The 24,248-nt window shown below is 31.2% G+C and overlaps 1 protein-coding gene across 7 annotated transcripts in view; it reads left to right on the top strand.

Annotated features, from left to right (window-relative positions):
• Positions 1-24,248, top strand: part of LOC129798263 (protein dead ringer) — a 229,587-nt gene that overhangs the window by 130,375 nt on the left and 74,964 nt on the right. For all 7 annotated transcript variants that reach the window (XM_055841309.1, XM_055841306.1, XM_055841307.1 and 4 more), the window contains one exon: positions 19,189-19,261. In XM_055841309.1, the coding sequence (XP_055697284.1) occupies positions 19,189-19,261 (73 nt within the window). The remainder of the gene's footprint in view (positions 1-19,188; positions 19,262-24,248) is intronic.

The raw sequence follows: 24,248 nt of genomic DNA, 5'->3' as shown, positions 1-24,248 counted from the left end.
ACAAATAACATATTTGGACGCTCACAAGCGACAATTAATGTGAATCACATTAAAATTTTAATGTGCCAGTGTGATAACGCCGTAAAGAGTAATTTTGCACTATGAAAAGTTGCTAAAGTTATGTTTTATTAGAACGTGACAATTTTCACTATATTTAACCGTGAGATAATTCTTTTTTGTTGCTTGGATTTCTAAGACGGCGGTGGACACATTATAGAGCTAGATTGTTTAGGTCCCTGATGTTTTTCTATTTTTTTTTAGGTTATGATATACTTAACCTGACATTTGGTAGTGAAATCTTAACATATCGAAATCTTTCTCAAAACTTACCAAGGTAATTGATTCTTTGGGACACATTGCAGAAATTTTGATTATTTCTGATCCCTCAGATTGTATTTTAAATTTTCTAGGTCATTTTCAGCATAACCTCACATTTAATATTTCATTTTTAAGCCTTATCGTGAGAACTGAATCCTTTGGTGAGAATATTCACCAACAATTTTGTTTAAAGAGAAAAAATATGGTTAGTGTATTGAAATCCTTTAGTTACTGGAGAAGATTCAATAATTCAGTTGTCTGAAGAATAATGTTTCGTTTGTATTGTCGATGTTCTTGAATCGAAAATGAATGATGTTTACATATCATTTGCATATTGAGACAGCTTTTTCTACAATGACCTCCAATATTAAGCAATTACTCTGCATTTATTTACAATAATACCTTTTATTTCCTATTCACAGTGATTCTTTTATTTTGTTTTTAGTCTTGCTTTTCCTAAGTATTTTGTTATAGGTTAGAGGTGGGGTTATCTGGTCCATTTGACCCAGTGTGTTGCGGTTCTTGTAAAAGGGGGGATTTTTGTAGTATAACACAGCGTGTTGTGAATTAAAGAGAGAAGACAAATCAGAAACAACTTTTATATCTGACTGAATTATTTATGATCATATTTTTTGATGGACGCTCTTCTGGTCGAGCGGTATAACCTGCAATTCGAACTGTGCGAATAATTTGCGCGGGTTGCGACTATTCTGCGAGAGAGAGAGACTAAGACGAAGGCACCTTCGCAACTTGATGGTACACAATACTTTATGATAGGCGTGTCAAATTCAAATCAATCAATGTGTGTGCATCAGAAATTTCTTCTTAAAGCCATTTTCCAAGTTTCTCTTATATGTGTTGGGGATAAAAGGTCCAGCCAAGTTGAGACTTTATGTATATACAAAATGTTTTTGAGGTGAAGTAGAAGGTGAAGAATAAAAAGTGCATCAAACGTGATCATCAACATAAAGCAATGAAGGAATATACCGGGAGGGTCATTTTATTATTGAAGGGCGGAGGGTGGAGGGGTGGTAGCTGAAATGACGAAATGTAAATCAAAATATTGCCCGTTGTTTTTGATCTTTGAGGCATTTGCCGCAAAATCCTCCCAACATGGCAAAAAGATTATGTTATGGGGAAGCCAAAAGGGAGATATTAAAATTCTTCAAAAGCATTTCAAAAAGCACTGCAAGAGTTGAGATGATTTAAGAGATATATAAATATATATAAAAAAAATATTCTTTTCTATTCACACTCATCTATGCAAAAATAGTGAAATATTTGCCTTTTGATTGAATCCAATAATCATCTCAAATTATTCTTTCAAACTCTCATTATTAATTGATGTAAGGCATTTCATGGGCTAATCATCGAGGTGAATTGATGAGGTTTTTTTTTACTCTTAAAACTTGAATATCCCTCCTGAGATGCTGGTGTGAGAGATGTATTTGGTGATTTGAGTGAAAAGGGTATAAAAAATTTAATTAATTGCACGTTTTGATTGCTTTGGCTCTTGGTTGAACTTGATCGATACGATGAAAATGGATCTTTTGGCCTCTTCTTTTGATACAGTTAAATAATAATAATCTCGTGGCGCGTAAAAAGGCGTCTGTATAAACTTTTTTTTTGTCCATTGTTGTTGTCTGTCTCAATGGTGTATATGTGGATAAATAATCATAATAAATAAACTTGTAACTCCATCAATCAAAGACCTGACCTATACGTTTTAAAGGTTCAAAAGAAATTATCGCTTGAGTAGGGGGTTTTAATCGCTTTCAGAGATTCTTCATTGCTTCATGGATCTATACACGATCTTTTGAGTATTTCTCGATTAGGGGAAACTGGGGCACCACCAAACACGGGGTACCACCAAACACTGCGATTTTTTAAACGGATATTCGACTTCAGAGGATAAGACCGATAGGAATTTATAGGCACTATAGGGATGCTTGTCCACTGAAGGAATGATCGAGATAGTCCAAGTAGTTTAGAAATAAAAATTACTGTTTGGTGGTACCCCGTGTTTGGTGGTGCCCCAGTTTCCCCTAGATTTCTTTATCATGCTAAATTAATGTTTTTTTTTTCAATTAATAGTTAGATTTTCCATTTCCGATAGATAGAGTTTTATCTTATTAAAATGTGAAGCTACAGTTGCAAAATTTTTAATTTTTCAACCTAAAAGATTTTGTTACAAATTTTTAAAAATATCCAGTTTTTTTGTCGTTGACAAACCTTTTATTATAATAATTTAATGCGAAATGGACTTTTAGATGTCAATTACGTAAAGGCCCTTACACACCAGAACAGGAGCAATTTGAAAAAAAAAAACCTTTCTTAAATTGCTTGTAGTGTGTAGACGCCATAAGGCTTGACTAGACTCACTTAAATACTTTTAAAACTTTAGAAAAAATTTGGGGAAATTTTAAGGGTATTTGTGACAACTGGGTTAACAATTCTCAAATGGGCTATACGCTCTTTAATTGTTTTTTTTTTTAATTTTTAATTGTAAAAGTTGATTTTTCGCCTATTTTCCATCTCCTATTTATAGTTGTCCAGAGTTCACCTTATTTCAATAAATTCATGAAATTTAGGAAACTTTCTCAAATTTTCTTTGTTACAACTGTGCTATGATAGAGGAACTTGCCCCTATATTTCAATTAAGTTTTTTTGGATTTTGCTATTTACCTGAACTATAAGCATGTTTTCTTCATGTTTAAAGTTTCAGAATATACATTCCGATATTGTATGACTTTCTGAAATTAAAGCAATCAGTCAAAATTAATTTTTTTTTAACACTTAACCTACCGAGCGTTTTTGGTCGTTTTTCGATCAAATGAGAAACCGCAGTAGGGTAGGATACTCAACAAATTTGTCTTGGAAAAGAGCAAAAAATTAAAGTTGAAACATTGAAAAACATATTACATGCATATTTTAAGAAATTCATAAACTTTTATAGTGACATTGTCCTATTCAAATATGTGTTAATTTTAAACCGGTCAATTTGACCGGGTTTTGGTAGGTTTAGTGTTGAATATGAAATTTTGGAAATTTTCTTAATTTTTTTTTCATAAATCTTTGCAGCGGTTTTGGAACAGTTCTCTTCAAGAATGCATTTTAATCGAGGAAAGAACGATTTTTTATAATAGGAAATTAAAAAAAAGTCAAAAGAATTCGGTTACTACTGGATTATGGGGAAATTAAAACACGGATTGACCTTTAAGCTTTTCTCTCCTTTTATCTCCTTACTAGAGGAGAAAAAAAGGAGAGAAAAGCTTAAAGGTCTATCCGTGTTTTAATTCTCCTTTAAAAAAGTCTTTTTCGTGTTTTTGTACTGTAAAATGTATCTTTGCGCTCTAAAATACTTTATTCGTTCTAATGCTTGGTGTCAAAGATATTTTTTTTAAATAATTTTACGCATTTTGAGTTTGTATACGTAAATAACATCAGAAAATTAGACTAATTGGTAAAAAATATGGAGAAAAAGTGAGTTAGAATACCGTACAAAAATTAGTTCAGCTGAGACACATACCATACAAATTTACTTACTTCCTTTACTATGAACAACTTTGATTACTTTTTAGATCCGAAATTTTTTCTGGAAAATGAATGCAAAGTAAGCTTAAAAAAAAAAATTATCATGAATGAGCACACAATTGACTTACATAAACGTTGAGATTTTTCCTTATTACTGTGATCAGAATTTGGTTTGTGTCCTGGCTTACTTTTTCTTTTAATTTGTGTCTGTCTGTTTCTTAGTATTAAATGATTTTTTCGAGGAATAGAGTAAGGCTTCCAAGCTTCGCACACACTCTGCCTTTGAACACTTCATATTTTTCCCATATTCCTTCACTGAGAAAATAAGGGTGCGATTAACTTTTTTTCCTCATAATTTTAACGCTTTTCAGGTGTAAAAATATATCAACATTTTTTAATGTTAATTTTACACCTTTTTAAGGGTAAAATTAACATGAAAAAGGGTAAATTTAATCCATAATACACCATAATATTTACACCGATTTCGGATCAGTACTGTAGGGTAAAATAAACATTTCCGGAATGTTATTTTAACTTTTTCGGATTTCTCTCACTGTTTAATGAATCTGACCTATTTATAGCAATATAAATATTTTAAAAAATATTCTTAAGTCACGTATTTTTTAGAAAAAAATGTTGGAAAAATATGAAGTGCTTGAAGCTAGAGTGTGTGCGAAGCCTGAAACCTTACCCTATTATCAGTTATTAAGAGCAGATTAACCCCTTCGCGACACTTTTGAAATAGACAATAATATGGGAAAGTATTCTCCTTTCGAACGTTCCTGCCTTCGGATAATGTGAATTTTCTTTTGTTTTTTCTAATAGACTTACGCATTTTTATTAAATATTAGTTAGCTTTTTATCAATTATTGATAATTATATGTAAGCCTATTAGGTTAAGGAGAATAAAAGAAATTCATATTATTTGAAGGGAGAGTATTTTCCCCTTTGAATTCTTAAATAAGTCTGAATTTAATAATTTATGGAATAATTTATTGTCAGAGGCATCTTAAAGTTCAATTGATTTTTTTTTGCTTGGAATATGAATTTGTAATATTAATTATTATAAAATTTTTGGTAACCTAAATCGGATTCGAACTCGTAACGTTTGAATCAAAGTACGAAACTTACAATTTCTCCGTTTATTCCTGCTATTTCTGATATTGTTTATCATTTTTTTTTAAGATTTGTTGATGTGTTCGCAAAATCCTTTTGTAATAACGTTTGATTATCTCTCAATGCTAAAAAGCACATTGCCGATTTAATACAGTGAGCTTGCTCTTAAAAATATCTTGATCAAATCCCGAACCGGCTTCTAAAAAAAATCTTTTTTTTTCACTAGAATTTTTAATATTTAGTCAGATTTTGTTACCTTAATCATGATTTAGTTCCTTCTGATAAATTTCTTCTCTACTCTGTGTCACTGATAAGCCAGTGAGTCAGTGATAGGGAAAGAATGCAAATGAATAATGATTGGGTAAGCAATTAAAGATACATAAAATTGAAATAGTAATAGAGCCCCAAGTTTGCAAAAGGGGAATGGGAGGTAAATTGTAATTTCACGCCGCCAATTTATTCAGTGTGATGTGAATATTTTGTAATGCTGGGTGTAAAGGAAAAGTCATAAGTTCCATGAGAGACCAAACATATCCATAGTACACAATAGCAATCACTTGATAATATGAGTTGGTCGGTGTAATTAATCGTGAGGCATGAATGTTAACGTGTTTTCTAGATTTTAATCGTCTCAACTCTCTTATGATAAATGAATCTCTTTCTTACTCAATCTCCTCAAAAGGTGTACGCGATCACAGGTTGAAGATGCTGTATATATACGAATTTCTTTCTATCTCAAAATATACAACACCTTCAATGCCTATATGGCAATTGAAGCAATTCAAAGCAGAGGAAAAGATATGTGTATGCAGCTAAATTATAATATAAATTATAAATAACTTTTTATTCCTTCGCACAAAACCATGATGAGCACCTCTCCTCCAACTCTCTGGCCAACTAATCAATCTATGGAGGAGAGAATTTCATCATTACAGCGTTTTATAAATTAATTCTTCTTCTCTTTTGCTTAATTTTTTTTTTAAATACATTTACACAAAGATTTTCGAATGGGGAAGGCGCACATGGTTATGGAATTGTAAGGAGACAAGCAATCATCTGAGCGAATCTATATGAGAAATTATGCATATAATACGTGTTATGCTTAGGACTATATAGTATAATGATGAATAAAGCGAAAAAAGGTAGGGAAAAATATTAGAAATTATTATTAGAGATGTTAGTAAATTTATTGGTTAATAATGAGCTTTAGGAATTTATCGGCACATAAATTTTTCTAGAGTGATTTTTCTTGTTAATTGCACCATACTATTCTTGGTAATATTTAAATGCAGATAGAAAAAAAAGAGATGTAGAGAGACCTTGAAGGAAAATGTAAAATAAAAGAATGAGAAAAATAATATTATATTATGTAGATGATTCTCCAATTGGTAGAAGAAATGGCCTGGTAATATGGGATTTGATGAAGTCTAAAAATCTATTTTTGTATCAAATTGGTTACAATAAAGATGAAATGGAACGCGATAATTGTTCAACAGAAACTTGCTAAGTCGATAAAATTAACTGCTTGTTTGAGATAATTTTTCTTTCACATCATCTCTCATTAGTAATTAATGATGCTCCAATTAATTTTAAATTTTCACTCACTTTTTATTAATCCATTCTCAAGATGGTGAGATTACCGACTGTGTCGGTATGATTTGTGTGTGAGAATTGATGTTGAATAATAACAAATGTACTCAATCTTTCAGCCTATCTCACCACAATTTTTTTTATCGTTTATATTTTTTTTTAAGTTCGATAAAAAATGAACCATATCGCATTTAGGCATATAATCCTCTGCTAACATTAGGTCTAAATTTTAATGCCTGTGCTTGATTTTTGATCTGATCATTAAACTATATGGGATAATTGGGAAATGTTGAATTATATTTTCAAAATTTTACTCATTGATTTATTAGATTTTTTTGTATGTAGTGAAAAGATCTAAGAAAGCGATTTCCTTCTTATACGAGACGATTAATGTAAATCCCTTATCGCTTTATTCCTCATTTACTTATCTTTTTAACTCTTTCACAGCCAAAAGGGATATGGGAAGGGAATTCTCCAAAAAGAAAAGAGTATTTGACTCCTTTACGGCGTTATCACACTTGCACATTAAAATTTTAATGTGATTCACATTAATTGTCGCTTGTGAGCGTCCAAATATGTTATTTGTGTCTTTGAGTCACTTAATATTTGGGGTTTTTCTATTTATTGATAAAGAAGTGGACTAGGCCTGCAAAAATAAGTTTAAATTTACCTAAAGCATAAATATTTTTCACATTAAAAAATTAAAGAGAAAATCGCATTAATTTTTCGCATTAATGCTATAAATCAATTTATATCAAATTTTGCGGGCTAAGTCTACCTTTTTATCAAAAAATAGATCAAATTTTGAATATAAAATGATTCAAACACACAAATTACACATTTGGACTCTCACCAGCGACAATTAATGTGAATCATATTAAAATTTTAATGTGCAAGTGTGATAAGACAGTTAGTAAAAGTTAAATATGATTCAATACATTTTACTAATATGAATTTCCAAAAATTAAGGCAGGAAAGTGTGTTATATTTGCTAAACTTTAGTTCTGTAATACGATTTTTTAACAATTTTCTTCCACTAAATATCTAATTTGAAAATGTTATTTAGACATTTCGGACAAATTTAGGTATTCGAATTAAAAAAATTTTCTTTGTTATAGAATGTGAACTTGTTGGGGGGAGGTCCTCGAAGACCGGAAATCAATATCTCTTACATTAAAAGCCAGGATGGTGAACAGTTGTATACACTACCCTCTCGTGGAGTTCGAGCAGTAAAATAATAATAAGGAATATTTTCATGAACTTTTATTCAATTTGCTTGAATTTTAAAAACAAAATGATAATTAATAATTTGAGAACAGTTGTCCTCGCCATTTGCTGAAGGAAACAGTGCCATCCAGCGGGAAAAAAGGTTGTCAGTGGCAGTGAATTCATAGGGAATTTGTTTTATTTATTTTTTTTTATTTTTTTAGTGAAAATGCTTTTCCAAAGACCTATGATGAAACAAAAGAAAATACTACGAAATTAAATACAAATAAATTGCTAAGAATTCACTGACTATGATTTATTTTCACCGCTTGAGGGCACTGTTTTCTTCCACAAGTGGCGCTTACAACTGTTTTCAAGTTTTTATTCTCAAGCTTTTTATTTTAAAAGCTCGAATTAATTAAAAAAAGCTTCATAAGTTTTTATTCTTTCAATTCTTTTAATAATTCTTTGTATTACTCATTAAAATTTATATGGGTGTAACTCTTTTTTTGCAATCGTAAGATTGTCATTTACCTTTGAAATGAAACTAACTTAACTAGAATTGCTTTACTTAACCCATTCAGTCAATGTACAAGAAATACTTGAGATAGAATGTTCATATTTTGGGATTAGTTTCCTACAGATTAGTAGATGAATTTTTTGAAAAGAAAATTTTTTTAATCTCATATGGGGACGCGGGGAGCCTCTGTCAAACACACGTCTTAACGGTCGCTGAATTTAAATTCTGTGCATTAATTCATTACAAACTCTATTGCTTTAGATAGAGTAACTATCCAAGAACACCAATTGGCAACTAGAATTCAAATTAGGAAAGAGGAAAGAGGCCAATTTTAACAAATTCGACGGGATGTCGTATTTTCCGTCCGCCATTTTGAGCAAAAATTTTGCATGACCTTCCGCGAAGCAAGAAAATAATAACAAAATGTATTTTCATCTCTGTCGGACTATTTTTGTCAAGTAACTGAATAACTAACGTTACTAAAAATCCATTCCCGACAGCAATTCGGATAAAAATTGCCCAGAAATAAATCATCAAAAATCACTCAATTTGCGTATGATGTATAATACAATGGTAAGGAATGGGTAGGCTTTTCCAAAATGTCCTGAATAAGTTATGCCCCTGTAGAATTCGGATGGGCGATATTAACAATTAAAAGATTAATAAACTTTATCAAGAAGTGCAATAACTCTAAGTATTACAGACCTAGGAAACTACCAGTGTATCTCCTGGGCGCATTTACTTAAAATCGTATTGTTATACCGACTCCAGACCGAAAGCTTAGCATTATGGCTTAATAATTCAATATTGGATTTTAAGAACAAATGATCAATTATATTAAAAACACAAAATTTATAAGTTATTCTGAATTTCTATATCTTAGAAATCTGGGCTAAACTTCCAAACAGAATCCGGTATTATGGATGACCACCAAAGATCAAGTTGTATTATCTCCTCTACTTCCATATTAAAAACTCTTGACTGACGTTTATGAATATTTAAATTAACAGTGACTTATCCAAGGACTTATCTAAACACCCAGCGAGTTCCTAATGTTAACCGATTTCAATTCAGCTAAAAACATATCGATAGCTTAGAATATAAAACGAATAAGTCGCGAATGGCCACCTTTACAGGAGAGCGATTTCAAGTTGAAATTTTACATGTTGAGTATAGGATTTTTAATATTTGAAACCTCTGTAACTTTGAGAATAATTAACTTTCTGGTATAGGGGAAACTGGGGCACCACCAAACACGGGGTAGCACCAAACACTGCGATTTTTTAATCAGATATTCGACTTCAGACGATAAGACGTATTGAAATTAATATGCATCATTGGGATGCTTGTCCACTGAAGAAATGATAGAGATAGTCCAAGAAGTTTAGGAACAAAAATGAGTGTTTTGTGCTACTCCGTGTTTGGTGGTGCCCCAGTTTCCCCTAATACTTAATATTCCGAAAAGCGAAAAAAACGAATTTTGAAAAAAATCGACTTATTCGACTTTATATTCTGACAAGTCGATATGTATTTTCAGCTGAATTTCTGCTATCCTTAAAATGTAAATCACGAGTATTTTTTTGCACGAGAAGTGTTGACTGGTCAGCATATCTTTGCTTATCGACTCAGCAAAAAAGTGCTGAAAATGCTGTTTTTTCTTCAGCTATCTGTGCTCGTTGGGCATTGCAAATTCGTATATGTTATAGTCAAGTTTCCGGTTCTATTTTAACGATTTTTATCATTAAATCCGTAAAAGGAAGGTCCGGTGCAACAATTCAATTTTTTAATACATTCAATGTTCACTAAATTGACGTCAGAGACGCTTTAGTCGCGGACATGAATTTTAAAACACTAACCTCATTTTCTTAACTTTTAAATAACTGGATGTAAATAATTGTGTATAATAATTAATAAATTATGAATAATATAGGATGAATAATGAATAAATAATAAAAAGTAAATAAATGTTAAACAAATGTATAACTATATAATAAATTATGTAAATTAATATATTAAATATATGAAAAACTGCATTACTTAAGGTAATGTAGTAAAGATTTTATTGCTTTAAATATCATAGGTAAATAAATCTCTAATGAGAAGAAGTGCCTTTGTCAGACGAAATCCTTGTGAGATAAAGAGGAAAAAAATAATAAGATGGGAAAAAGTAGTGTATAAAAGATGGGGAAATTAGTAAAGAAAAAATAATAAATAGAGATATCCCTGAATTATTGAAGGAGAAAATATTGTGGTTAGACTACAAAAGAATTCCCATACATGATGACATTTAATTCAGGGGTGAAAATATTTTTGTCAAAAGGGACAAAGTCTAAATCCGTCTGATATATTTGTTGAGAAGAAAAAAAAAACACATAACCACAAACAAGAGAACAACCTAATTATATTATCAAGGGGTGTTGAAGTGCATAACATTTTTAACACTCCTCAAATTCAATGAGGGCCTCAACATTTCTATTGTGCGGTTAGTTTTGGGAGTGAATCAAGAGAAAAAAAATGGGAATAGGGGAGTAGTTTTGGGGTGGAAATAGGGAATATTGTTATTAATTTCTATCGGGTCTGGATGATTATGTGAAAATGAATAAATTAACTTGGTTGAGATGAAGGACAAACAGTAGATTATCCGGGGTGTAACAAGGCTTAATAGGGGAAAGATTGGCTATATTGGGTCGTATCCCTTGCGATATCGCACCAAATTCTGTTTGGGAATTTTCTATGCTATCCTATACAATAGAAGCTATGTTTGGGCTTGTTGATCAGGGGTTTCAAATAGGCCTTTGTTGAGCCATTCACAATGGATTCAACAATGGATTGTTGACTTGATACACGTGCTGATGCTTTCCAGGAGACCCTTCCACATTCATACATTTATTCCACCGTGTTTTCCACACTTGAGATCAAGCTTCTCTATAATATTTGATATATCTTCTCAATCTCCTCACCTTTTTTTGTCAAATGCTTCTTTCATTCCTGAGATGAAGAATATAATGCTCTCACCTTTTTTTTATCTATCACCTTCCTTCTCTTTCTCATTTTTTCCTTGTCTAAAACGTTTTGTGGGTTAATAGTTGAGATAAATTATTCATTTTGCGGTAACCTATTTCCGCAAAAATGTTTAATTTTTTTCACATTATCGCCCTCTTCTGCCGCCTAAATGCTTCTCTTTCTCTGAAATCTATTTTAATGGACAATGCCAACATTAAAATATTCTGTCAGTATAAATTGCGAAAGTTGTTATTGTTGGGTTTGTTAATGAATTTTTCAGGTGCGGTATTATTAAAGTGTGCATTTATAACATTTTATGATACGGGCATTTTGAGGTGCTTCTATTGCTATTTATTTTATTTTACTATCATTCTTTTCAACATAAAAAAAAAGAAATACGCAAGGTGGGAAGAGTTGGAGAAATGACAAAAAAATTTTACACACCTTTCGATATATGGGCTATTTATCAAAATTGTGCCTCTTTTTTTTGACTCATTGACAAATTCAGCAAAAAATTCTCAATTTTAGCAATTTAATTGTTTATGTTATAGTTTTGTCCTACAGTTAATTGCGGTGATATAGATATTTTTCAATGAGAAATAAGTCAATGTTACTGTGTCATTAAATTATTTAATCATATGATTTTTTAGTATTTATTGGAAGTAAACCTTTTCTTTGCAATGAAAGACCTGAAATTTACTAATTCAATTATTGCGAAATTTCTGTGATTTTGAGCTTGAAGGGAAGCGCCTAATAAATATTACAGGTTTCTAGAACATTTAAGCTTTGCTAAATTATCGATGGTGGCGCTAGGATCGATGATATGAATGTCCTTTTTCTGTAACTGTCTACAGCAATTTTATAGTCGGCACTTCGGTAACTAATTGAACAACATTGCAACAGATAGCGATGACGGTAAAAATTCAAGATGAAGAAAAGATAAGTGCGTTAACCTTTTAAGGACGATTGGAACACCGGTGTCCCATAAAGAAAATAATTTTTCCTGACTACCTAAAGTTATTTTTTTCTTACGTCTGTACATAATTGTAAAGTAGAAGGTTGAAGGAATCTAGAATATTTTTTGCAAGTCTCTAGCTATTTGCCATGTAGTAAATATTAAAGCTCAAAAATGGCGAATTTTTAAATTCTCAAATTCATAAATTGATTTTATTTAATTTTTATACTTCCAATTTTTTTAAGCAAAAACCTTTTTGGCAATAAAAACTACAATACTCACACGTAATATTTTTCATTAACGCGAAAAGTATTATATGTTGGTATTGTCAGCAAAATTGCTTAAATTTTTGGGCTATTTTTGTTCCTATCGTTCATAGAAGCACAAAATACACCGAATCAGATTCTATTGGACTTTCCAAGGGTAGACGTAAGACTTATCATTGATTATGTTTCCCAGTTTAATTTTATTGTCGATTTTCAGTCCGTAAAAGGTGTCTCGTCGTTAAAGAGTTAAAAATGAATTTATTCATTCAAAATATTTGTGTAAAATGGTGGGAAAGCGTCCCATGCTTTGCGATATGCCCGACCTCGTGACTTCGATGCTTTAGGAGAGAGTAGGGCAGTTTACGCAGATAAATTTTTATTCAAAACTCATTTGCCAAACGAATATAAGTCATATTCAAATAAATTAAATTCAGATAATCTTTTATTATTCCAAAAATGCGTGTGTTCTGTAGTGGCATACCTAGGGAAAGACGGAGGATTGAGTGAATATAGAAGACCTCTTTCGCTTCGCCATTTTGAACAACATATACATGAGGTGATTAGGGTCATAAACTGGATCATTATGGGCTCATAACCGATTTGAACCGATTTATAAATCACCCAAAACATTGTCGAAAATACAACTCAGGATCAATAATTCGGATAAAAATTAGTTATCAGCAGTTATAAACCAGTTCATTACCGGTTCATAACCGATTTGAATCGCTTCAACTTTAGGATTGTCAAGAATTCCAAGACCTTTCCAACGAGCTTAAAATGAGTCCTTTCGGTTGAGAAATACACTCTCTAGAGACTTTTAAACCTTCACTGAGAGAAATCCGAATAAGTTAAAATTACATTCCGGAAATGTTAATTTTACCTTGCAGTATTGATCCGACATCGGTGTAAATATTATGCTTTTTAGGTGTATTAGGGATTAAAGTTACCCTTTTTCACGTTAATTTTACCCTTGAAAAGGTGTAAAATTAATATTAAAAAATGTTGATATATTTTTACACCTAAAAAGTGTTAAAGTTATGAGGAAAAACTGTTAATCGAACCCCCGTTTTTTCTCAGTGTTTGAACTTGAAAACTCGTTATTAGAATATTTCGACGGTGTATTCGTACGTAGACGAAATATTTGCCTGGATAATTTCTAAAGCATATTTAAAAATGAAATGTAAGCTTAAACTTTATAAGTTTTAGTTTGCCAGATTGTCGTTGGTGACATTTGGATCGATAAAACAAGAGTGCCCAGTCTGCAATTATTGTTAAACATAGGAAAAATTTAATCATTACGAAGCTTGGGCTTGTACGAAGCATAGGCGCTTTCTCCTAAGTGAATGTTTTCTCATTCTTAGTTCAAATGCTATCTAATTATAAATTTTATCAGAATTGTGTTTAAAATAATAAATATTCAGGGAAATAGATCAATGAAGAAAGTTAAAGGGGAAAGTACTCTCCCTTCGAACTTCGAATGCTCATGCCTTCGAATAATGTGAATTTTCTTTTATTTTTTCTAAGAGATTTTACTTAATTATCACATAAATATGAATAATTCATAATAAGTTCACTAATATTATAAATATGTAAGTCTCTTAGGAAAGTAAAAGAAAATTCACATTATTCGAAGGCATGAACGTTCAAAAGGAGAGTACTTTCCCGAAGTAGAAAAAAATCCTATCTTCACCCAGGATTCAACTAGGGATCTCTTGCTATCTAGGCAAGTGCTCTACTTCTTGGGCCTGTTGGTAAACTCGCTCTGATTGCCTTAATTCATCTTAATTTATTCTTTTTAATTTAAATTGTAATTATATATCATATTTTATTTCATTTAGCATTTCATGTAATAAAATTTCTATAAATATAGAGTTAATGTACTTTAATAAGATTGAGGTAACAATCATGGATAAAAGTAGTGAGAGAGGAAAATACCAATTCCATTAGTTCTTTGTGTTAGATGATGTATAAGTGGGGTATAAAAGGAAATCCTAAAGTGTTTTATATTGGTGATTATAATTTGAGAAAATTGCACCGCTGAGGTGCATGCAACTTATTCTTTTGACTGTTATTCCCTCCATCAGACAAGCATCTCTCACAAAACAGTGGGTACATAAAACACCAGAAGCTCTCAATAGCATTGATATTATAATGATTATTATTTCACTGAACCAATAATATTTATACATATTTTTTTTAACATACTCAATATTCGTCATTATTTCTTATTACTTATCGAATGGTTCCAACAGCATCTTATGCATATAATCATGATGCATTCCACAGTGAAGACTTTTCTGTATTGTATGAGCAATATATCTATATAAATGTGAATAAAAAAAAGAGCACCCAAGAAAATTTGCCTTTAGCCACAAATTAAAATTTTCGAGCAATTTAAAATAAAACTGTGTGTGTACAAATACAGAAAGGGAAAATTATAATAAAAGGCATCGGGACAATCAGTCCCAGTCATGAAAGAGAGTTTTTGAGATGGATGATGGAGAGGGTAAAAAAAAGTCTATATAAAAATAATGCACGTGTATTAAAAGATATTGAAAAGGAAAAGAACATGAGAGAAGACAGCAGCATCTGATGAAGATGCGCGGTGGTACAAAGTATTGAAGGGAAATGAGCGTAAAAAATGTGTAATTCGGTTCCCAAAATCACGCAATATCGCTGAACAGGAGATATTTAATGCTTCACCGGTTATGCCTCACGAATAAAAGACGGTCTTTTTTTGCCACAACATTCTATCGATGATGGGTGATTTTTGATGGTCAAAGCTCGCGATTCTTCAAATTTTCAAATTATTTAATGGATTGGCTTTTTTTTTGGAGGTGATATTAAGCATTTTTGAGGGGTTATGCCTCATTCTTATGCATAATTTTTAAATTAAATTTTTTTCTAAATAAATCATTAAAGGGTTCAATTGAGCTAAAACTTTAAAGAAAACGTTAGATATAGAACTCATGGAAAGTTTGAAAGTTTCAGTGACCCTTTGCACTCAAAATTTTATCACAAAATTGAATTGAAAATGTTGTACTTCAAGCCTTGAAATATTTTAGTTCCATCGTGATTTGTAATCGGTTAGAGCTTTTTAAGCTTAAAGTTCTTTAAAGCTCTGCAGAGGGGAATGATAAGTAATCGATACTATCACTGAGAGAAATCCGAAAAAGTCAAAATAACATTCCGGAAATGTTAATTTTACGGTGTAAACATTACCCTTTTTAGGTGTATTATGGGTTAAAGTTGCCCTTCTTTCATGTTGATTTTATCCTTAAAAGGTGTAAAATTAACATTAAATAATAATAATAAATAACGTTAATAAAAATAATAACAATAATCCTTTAATTTCATTAGTATATCGTGGTGAAATTAATTTCACTTGAAAGTCAGAATGTGTGAAAGTCCCCCATTGCGGGGCAATTTCAAGATAAATGAGGCAATTTTTGAGAAAGATGAAACGTGTTTATAGGAAACTTGCGATATTAGAATTGATTAAAATTACTATTTTGAAGTCTTCTAATACTCTAAAACCTAAAAATATAATCGAACAAGAACTTTATAATAGAATTTGAACATTAATTGATTATATAGAGAAAATAAAATATCGCCAAAGATTTCCAAGCATATTTCTCATTAATTGAGCAATTTTCTTTGAATTTCTATACGAAAGAAATGTCTTTTGTAGTACAGAGCTAATTCTGTACATTGTTGGATCATTATATCGCCTTAGAAAATGTCTTTTTTAGTATAACAATTTTATAATAGTATTTTAAAGTCTTGAATTTTATAATACTAAAAAAATACAATATCTTGCTGAAAACATTCTGAAAATATAACAATTAAATTAATTATTTTTAAGCACCTAAAAAACACTGAAAGATTTTTTTTTTTAAATATTTTTATGAACTTTTAGGAAATACTACTTTCCACAATTCCGAACTTTATCGACAAAAGCAACTACAAAACGTTTTCAATGATAATTTTAAGTTAATTTTAATTGAAAAAGTAAATTGTTAGACACTGGAAACTTCTCCGTGTGCTTGCATGAAACTGCCCCTCACGCACTTTTGGAACTCAAATCAAAATTGTCAGAACCGTCTTAGAATTCATTCAACGCTAAATGGCTTGTAATAATTATAAAACCACTGGTAATTTAATATAATTATGTTACTTCGATAGATAAGTGCAATAGTTCAGAAATTGTTGAAAATAAAACATTACAAGAAGTTTCATTTTGATGCAGTTTAATAAAATCAATTACAGAATTCAAACGAGAAGCGTCACGAAATTAATTATTTTTATGAACATGGGTCTCAGTTATCTCTTCAATAACATAAAGGTTTTATCCCATTCCTTTCAAAGGGATAAGAAGAATATGCAAAAATTGAAACTGCCTCGTCGTTAAATTGCCCCACCCTTTCTTAAGTACAGTAGACTCTCGCTAATTCGGCTCCTTTATGCCCAACGCACAATAACTTTTGTTTTGTAAACATGTTTTTGACATTTTAATGAGAGTGAGTGAGATCTAGATTTAGTCATCTCGCTCTCTCTCATAGAAAATCTTGAAAACATGTTTACAAACAAAAGTTATTGTGCGCTGGGCATTAATATAGGGCTAGTTTTTAATTGGGGCAGCAGTTAAATTTGAAAAGAGTTTGTTGACATTTTTGAAGTTCGATTGTGATTATCGAATGAAGCAAATATAGGGGAAAGTGCTCTCCCTTCGAACGTTCATGCCTTCGAATAATGTGAATTTCTTTTGTTTTTCGTAAGAGATTTACACTTAATTGTCAAGAAAATATCAACAAATTATGATAAGACAACTAATATTTAATAGAAATGTGTAAGTTTCTTAGGAAAACTAAAGGAAAATTCACATTATTCGAAGGTATGAACGTTCGAAGGGAGAGTACTTTCCCCTACTCAAATTGTGATGTGATTTTGCATTATTAAGGGGCTTTCATAAAATTTACAATTAATATGAACATGTAAATTTAATATGAGTACGCAGGTAAACAAAAAATCGTTGCATTTCTAAAAATTTCATGCCTGAATTTCTCTCTAGTTCGGGTGACATTTCGGTCCCAAATGCCCGAATTTGAGAGAGTCTACTGTAGAGTTCTTTTGATGTCCTTGAAGGCCCCATCCAGGGTAGGAACCCAATTCCCAGCTTTAACTTCAGTAAAATATAGTTGCTTTAATTTTGAGGTTAGGTTATTAGACGACACTAGCGCCACAGGAGTAATCTGTGAAGTTTCAAAAATTACACAGCTTCCAAGGGGGGAGCGGACTAGAATTAGCCAGCAAATGAAGATGTTTACTTTGAATGAGTTTTTTTCCTCAATATTCTTTCTAAAGCGAGCTATAACATTCCATCTCTTTTATTCTATCCGTGGCTAATTCAGCCCAGGCTTCCCCTACTGCTTAATATGACTTTTCTTGGCAATTATGAAGATACTTATTAAATTACATCTACTTTATATTAAAAAAAAAGACATGTAATTCAATATTATTTAATCTAATAATTTAGGTTTATAGCAATTCATTAAAAATTCAAATGATGTAAAAATGGATATTAAATAGGCAAATTGCAATGTAATATTGCATGTAGCAGTATTGCAATTGAAAGAGGAAATTGTCTCTAAAAGGGAATAGTTTATGAGAATAGCAATTAATTGTAGGAAATTTTCCTAATTTTAACATATAGAGACATTGACCAATTTCTGGGAAATACCTGAAGATTTCTCATTAAGATTAACCTTCACATGCCAATAAATACAACATTTTTGCATGATAATAAGCCCCTTTTTGGAAATTCTCACTATTTGTGACTAATTTAAAATGTTTAAAGAAAAAAAATAAGATTTAGTAAAACTTTTGATTGTTGCGTGCCGGAGAGACTGTTTTGGAAGAAAAGAGGAAGTCAGACGAGGTTAAAGAGATCCTCTATAAGAAAGACCTTATGTGATACTCTTTCCTTTCATATGTCAATGAGAGAAGTCGAGGGAGGTCGATTTGGGTTAAGTTAAAACATCAATTTGTATATTTGTTCTCCTCCCCTGGCGCTCATTTTATTGTTATTTATTTTATGAATGCTCAAACGTACACAAGAGGCCCGAATTCATTGGTTTTTTTCAATCGGATATGAGAAAAGAAAAAGAATGTTATTAAATATTTTTCAAGATGGGTTTTTGCGCCAATTGTGGAAGAATTTTTTTTTTTTAGGGGGGATTGAGAGAGAAATTATTATATTGAAGATATCGAGAGTCAATTGCAAATGAGGGAACAATAAAAATCGCCACCAGCAGAAGTGTCTGATGGTTGGATGAAAAAGCCAGGGAAGAGAAAAATAAAGGAGTCTCTCCGGATGGTATCTGTTCCTTTGGATAGAGTGTGTGGTAAAAGCTGCAGGGATAATTGAACACGCAACCCCTTAAATGATGACGATGATGGTGATGCGATTTGTGGATGCCAATCATTATTTAAATTGGGACTAGTGGCTATAGTTTATTTCGCATATAATATTATTCTTGTTTTGACCACGAAAAATTTGTGAATTTGCCATTTGAATTTTTTAAATTTAGTTGTTTTGCCCAGAAAATATGACAAAATATGTTTTTTATCACATTTTTTCATTTAATTAATTATCTTTTTGGTTTTTAATATATTTGCAGCTGTACGAGATCAATGATGATCCGAAGCGAAAAGAATTTTTGGATGATCTATTTTCATTCATGCAAAAACGAGGTAAGTGTCTTCTTTTTTTAAATACAAGATTTTATTATATTATACAATTATTTTGAAAAAAAAACTGGGGAAATTGATGAGATTGACCACAGAAAGTAAATTTATCCGAAGAAATTGTGGTTGATCTTTGTGGAAAGGAACTGGGCAAGCTTTTCATCAATTAAAGTTTATAGGTTCATCTTTTGTGGTAGAACAGATGAGCTTTTGTTCCCCCTTAACCACTATTTAATATTAAAGTCGTTGTATTTAAAGTCAGCACAAAAGTAATGAATCTGATAAACATTGTGCGGAATTGAAGTGGCAAAAAGCCCATTGAGGCCATGCGAAGAAAAGAGGAAGAAGGTGGAATTTCAGTAGACAAAGAATCAGTATTAAGTGATGTCTTACATGAACTTCCCACTTGAGGGAAGACGAAATGTGCAGAGAGGAAATGTCGAGGAAGAAAACCTTGAAATTTGAAGTGGAATTGCATTCATAAAAATTGTAATTTGATTGGAGAAAAAAGATCCATAAATTGGCATTTTAAGAGGGTATCAGGAGGCCTTTTAAACAGATATTATTCAAGTTTAAATGTAAACTGTTGATTGGACTTGAATCAACGATCTGTCTAAGATCCGATGTGATATTTAATAAACTTTTTTTGTATATTTGAGAGCAAGTTCCACAATAAGGTCTAAAAATTAGTCCTTAAAATGGTTAAAAATCAAAGAAAATTAAGGGGGTATCCTGATCAAAAGGCCAAAAGAAGATACAGAAACGGCTAAGCTTCTTGAAAGCTTTGTTATGTTGCTACTCATTTAAAGTGCTTAAATATAATTTTTTGAATTATTAAAAAAAACCACAGTAGTAGATTTCCCTAATTGGCCCCAATACAGCTAGTATTTTTTTCAAAAAAAAAAAAGAAAAAAATTCTAGAAAAATTTCTTTTTTTTATAAAAATATATTTCATAGTTAAACTAGGAAACCTCGAAGAAAATCCTGAAGTTGGATCTTTTTTCAGGATTTTAGAAAAGAGCATTTTATAATCGAAATTTTGACTTTACCATTCAATTAACATTTTTTTTAAGTTCATCTAGAAGAGAATACAATTCTGAAGAGAATAAACCCTTATTGTTTTCATTCGGTTAATTTGTTTTTTTTCTTAATCTTTTCCGCCAATTCGAAAAAAGTCTAGATCATCCTTTGCCTTCTTCTCTGTATCTTCGAAAATACATTTAATTGGGTTTTGAAATTTTTGAGGGATATTCTTAGATTGTTTATCTTTCAATTTCAGCAATAAAAAATCGAATTTTCTTTACCTTATTATTCAGGATACCGTCTTAATCGTGAAATAAATACTTCAATCGTTTAACGTTCATGATTTTAGAATTTATGTAATTTGTGTGAATTCTGAAACCAAGAGCATCTTTAAAGTCTAGGATATTTCAAAGTTTTAATATTTTGAAATTTATAGTTTTAATTTTCTTTTTATTCTACTAAATTTGAAAAAAGAAATTTTTAAGAAGGGATTTTCCTTAAAATTAAAAAAAAAATTGCAAATCCTAAACAATTTCTTGACTTATGATTTATAATATCTTTGAAGTAGTTATAAGAATTTCTTATTTATTTAATCTTGTTTTTAGAATTTAGGGTAGTAATACAGATACAGAGAAAATCTTAAATATTTTGATCATCAAATACTTATCGTTTTTATAATATCAATCGTGTTTTTAGAAATAATCCACCAAAGTTTATCTTGAACATCTTACCGTGACAATTACACATTTACGATAGATCAAATGATGACATTCTTCTCTTGACATCAACAAGATGATCAAAATGTACCTTAAGTTGCAGAGACATTTTATATTATATTTTATATAATTAGATTTGTAAGCTTAAATTCACAGACCCTCTAAATTACTTTAGCCAAGACGCATAAAATTTGGACATAACATTCTTGCACTATCTTATCCACTGTTATATCTTAAAGCATTTTTCTTACTTTCCATTTTAATTTTCTGTTTTGCCTGATGCTTTTCAATGTCCCTTACTAAAAAAATTCTGAAAAAAGGTGACACAAGGTTTAGAAGATGAACTTTGATGGTGTGCGTCTAGGATAAACTTGAGGGTTTTTGTGTGATCTTTCTCATGTTTTGCTTATTTTGTTCGTCGTTTCGCTACAATTTTTTATTTAATGTATCACAGCATTTGATATCAAATGTAATAAAGATTAGGAAAATATTATTTTTCTGGCTTATGATAAAGCTTTTGCCAGACTAAAGCCATTGAATACTTAATATTCAATGGCTTTAGCTGGAACACTTTGCATTTTGTAATATTGTATCAAAAGCTCCCGTCTCAACTATTCAGCCTTGTTCTGTTTTTAAGTTAGGGCCTAGGAAATCTAAAATCTTAAAAAGGAAGATCCTGAAAACTGCAAATCCAAATTTGCAATTTGATGTCAGGATTAATGCATCTAATTCTAATATGGGCTTCAGATGTTGGATTTACTTCTCTAATTTCTAAACCGGATTTTTTTTTGAAAAATGTTTATTAAATTCTGTATTAAAGGTAATATTAAATCAGGTTTTAAAAATTCATTTGCTGCTTGTATTTTATAAAATCAAAGCGTTTAGAAACTGACCTAGTCATTAGTCTGAAGACCGTAAACCTGTCACTGCCAAAGGCCTTGTGAATTTTCTCAAGGATACGCTTTTGTCTCAGAATTCTAAGACAAAATTTGCAATTACAGTAGGCTATTTGATATTTGGATGGTTGAAACCAAAACCGACAAATAAAAATCCATACGAAAGGGATTTTTTTTTGACTTTTCCATTCGCTTCACAGCTTTCACACGAATATCACCTCATTTCATATTTTAAAGATGTTAGATAAGAATAATATACATATGAAGTCAAAATTTTTGTACAGTAAGAAAGTTTAGCCGAGACTCAAACCTACTTCTTTTCTGTATTTTTTTCTTAAAGTTTTTTTTATTCTCTTTTATATCTGTATACACTCGACTCTTCGATATCCGGCTGACTAGGGGACAAAATGACATTTAGTTTTTTTTGAATGATCAACGGTTTTTCTATTTTGTGCTGTGTGAATTTATTTTCTGTCTGACAAAGAACTAGAGAATTTTCTTCATGGTGTGCTTATATTTCATTTTTTATCACAATTATGTATTAAAAACTTCGATAAAATGATAATAATACTTTAATTCACTGTGCTGAAACTTCATGTTTAGTAAAAATAATTTTGAATACATCAACCGCCAGTGTTTGGCAGCTGTCACCCGGATAACGAAGTGCCGGATAACGAAGAGCTGAGTGTATCAAGGGTGCGCAAGAACCGTTGAAACCTGATAAACGTCAAAATAAGTTTGTTCATAATGACAATGTCACATGACAAATTTAAAAGTTTTTAAATGGTTAATTCGGAAGAACTGATCAAATAACTGATTCATGTCAGTTACTAAGAGCTTCATAGAGTCCCTTCCAATGACCATTAGACGCTCACAGGTCTTTAGTGTTATACTGTTCACGAATTTACCGTGAAACTTTGTCATACAGTAGAACCCCGCTATAGGCCATCGCTCTATTGTCCACAATTTATCGACCGTTGATTTCAAAACACTGATTTTAAGTTAGGTTATGTTTATTAGTACGCGACATGCAATGCTGTCATAATTATTTTAATATTTTTGGCAAACTTTATTGAGTAGTTGTGATAATTGTAATCCATAATGAAGAGAGCGAGGACAAGTACCACAATCGCAAAGAAAGTGGCAGCCGTCGAGCAATTTCAATACTAAAAGTCGTTGATAATTTTAAAAAATGACACGGACTATAGTGCGACCCAAGTGTCAAATATGGAACCAAATATGGACTATAACGAGGGTCTACTGTATATATGACATTGTCATATCGTTACAGAATTCCCCTGCAGGTGGCGTTTGGACCATTGACGTACAATTCTCATTTGACATTTATTCGGTTTCAAGCGGCTCTTGCACCCCTCTGCTTTATATCCTTTAATCGTTTTTATCTGCTCTAGTAGACAAAATTATAGAAATGTTCAGCCTTAGATGATAAACAGTTAGCATTTAATCGGTAAATGTGTTTCTGCCTTAAGTCATATCTACAGCCCCAAGAGGTTCTAGACACACCGTCCATATCACAATGCAGCCTTTTCTGATCCAAATAACGAAAATCGTATTAACGCTGATCATTTAATTGTTCTTCTGAGAAATTTTAGTGTATTTTTTGTGGTGGTATTTTCATTAACCTCTTCCTCTCTGTCTCGCAACAATCCAAAGTTTTTGTTTATATCGGATGGGAAAGAGAGACAGGGCTCATGTATAGCCATTCGGATTCTCCCGCGTTTTAACATTGCGGCCCACCAGAAAGCTATAAAATCCTTCAGTGAATGATTTATTGATGTCGGGGAGTATCAAAATCGATTATAGTCCTTTTGATTGTATTGCGGTGGATTTTTTTTCTCTTTTTTTAGTAAATCTTCTTACTGAAACTATCCTCAGATGTATAAATGAATGCTGTTTTTTTCGCATCTTTATTTCATTCATTTTGGAGTTTTGATTAATTTTTCTGCTGAATGAGAGGCATAAAACACAGGAAAGAGGAATAAATTTGAGAAAAATATATAAAATTTTTACTTTTTTGATTTGGATATTTGGTTGAAATGGATAAAAGAATTTTTGTTTTTTGAGGAGAAACTTGATGCATCTCAGCCCTCCTCTATAGTTTATTCATTCATGATTAATTGCAGTAAAATATTTTATAACACTTCTTAACGAGGACCTAACGTTTTGATGGTGAGTTTGAAGTTGGAACTCCCTGAAAATTTCCATTTAAATTCAATTGGGGTCTGGTGATTTGAATTGCTGAGTCGACTTTCAACCCTACTCTTATATTTGGCAATGTATATTTTGGGTTGTTCGTTTTTAGTGGAAGGAAGAAGTTGCATTGCAACTCGATGAGCC

The sequence above is a fragment of the Phlebotomus papatasi genome, chromosome 1 (genome assembly GCF_024763615.1).
Source record: "Phlebotomus papatasi isolate M1 chromosome 1, Ppap_2.1, whole genome shotgun sequence".
In the NCBI taxonomy this organism is placed as follows: Eukaryota; Metazoa; Arthropoda; class Insecta; order Diptera; family Psychodidae; genus Phlebotomus; species Phlebotomus papatasi.
Note: the sequence above shows the minus strand (reverse complement) of the source record. Positions and strands in the feature narration are given on the sequence as shown.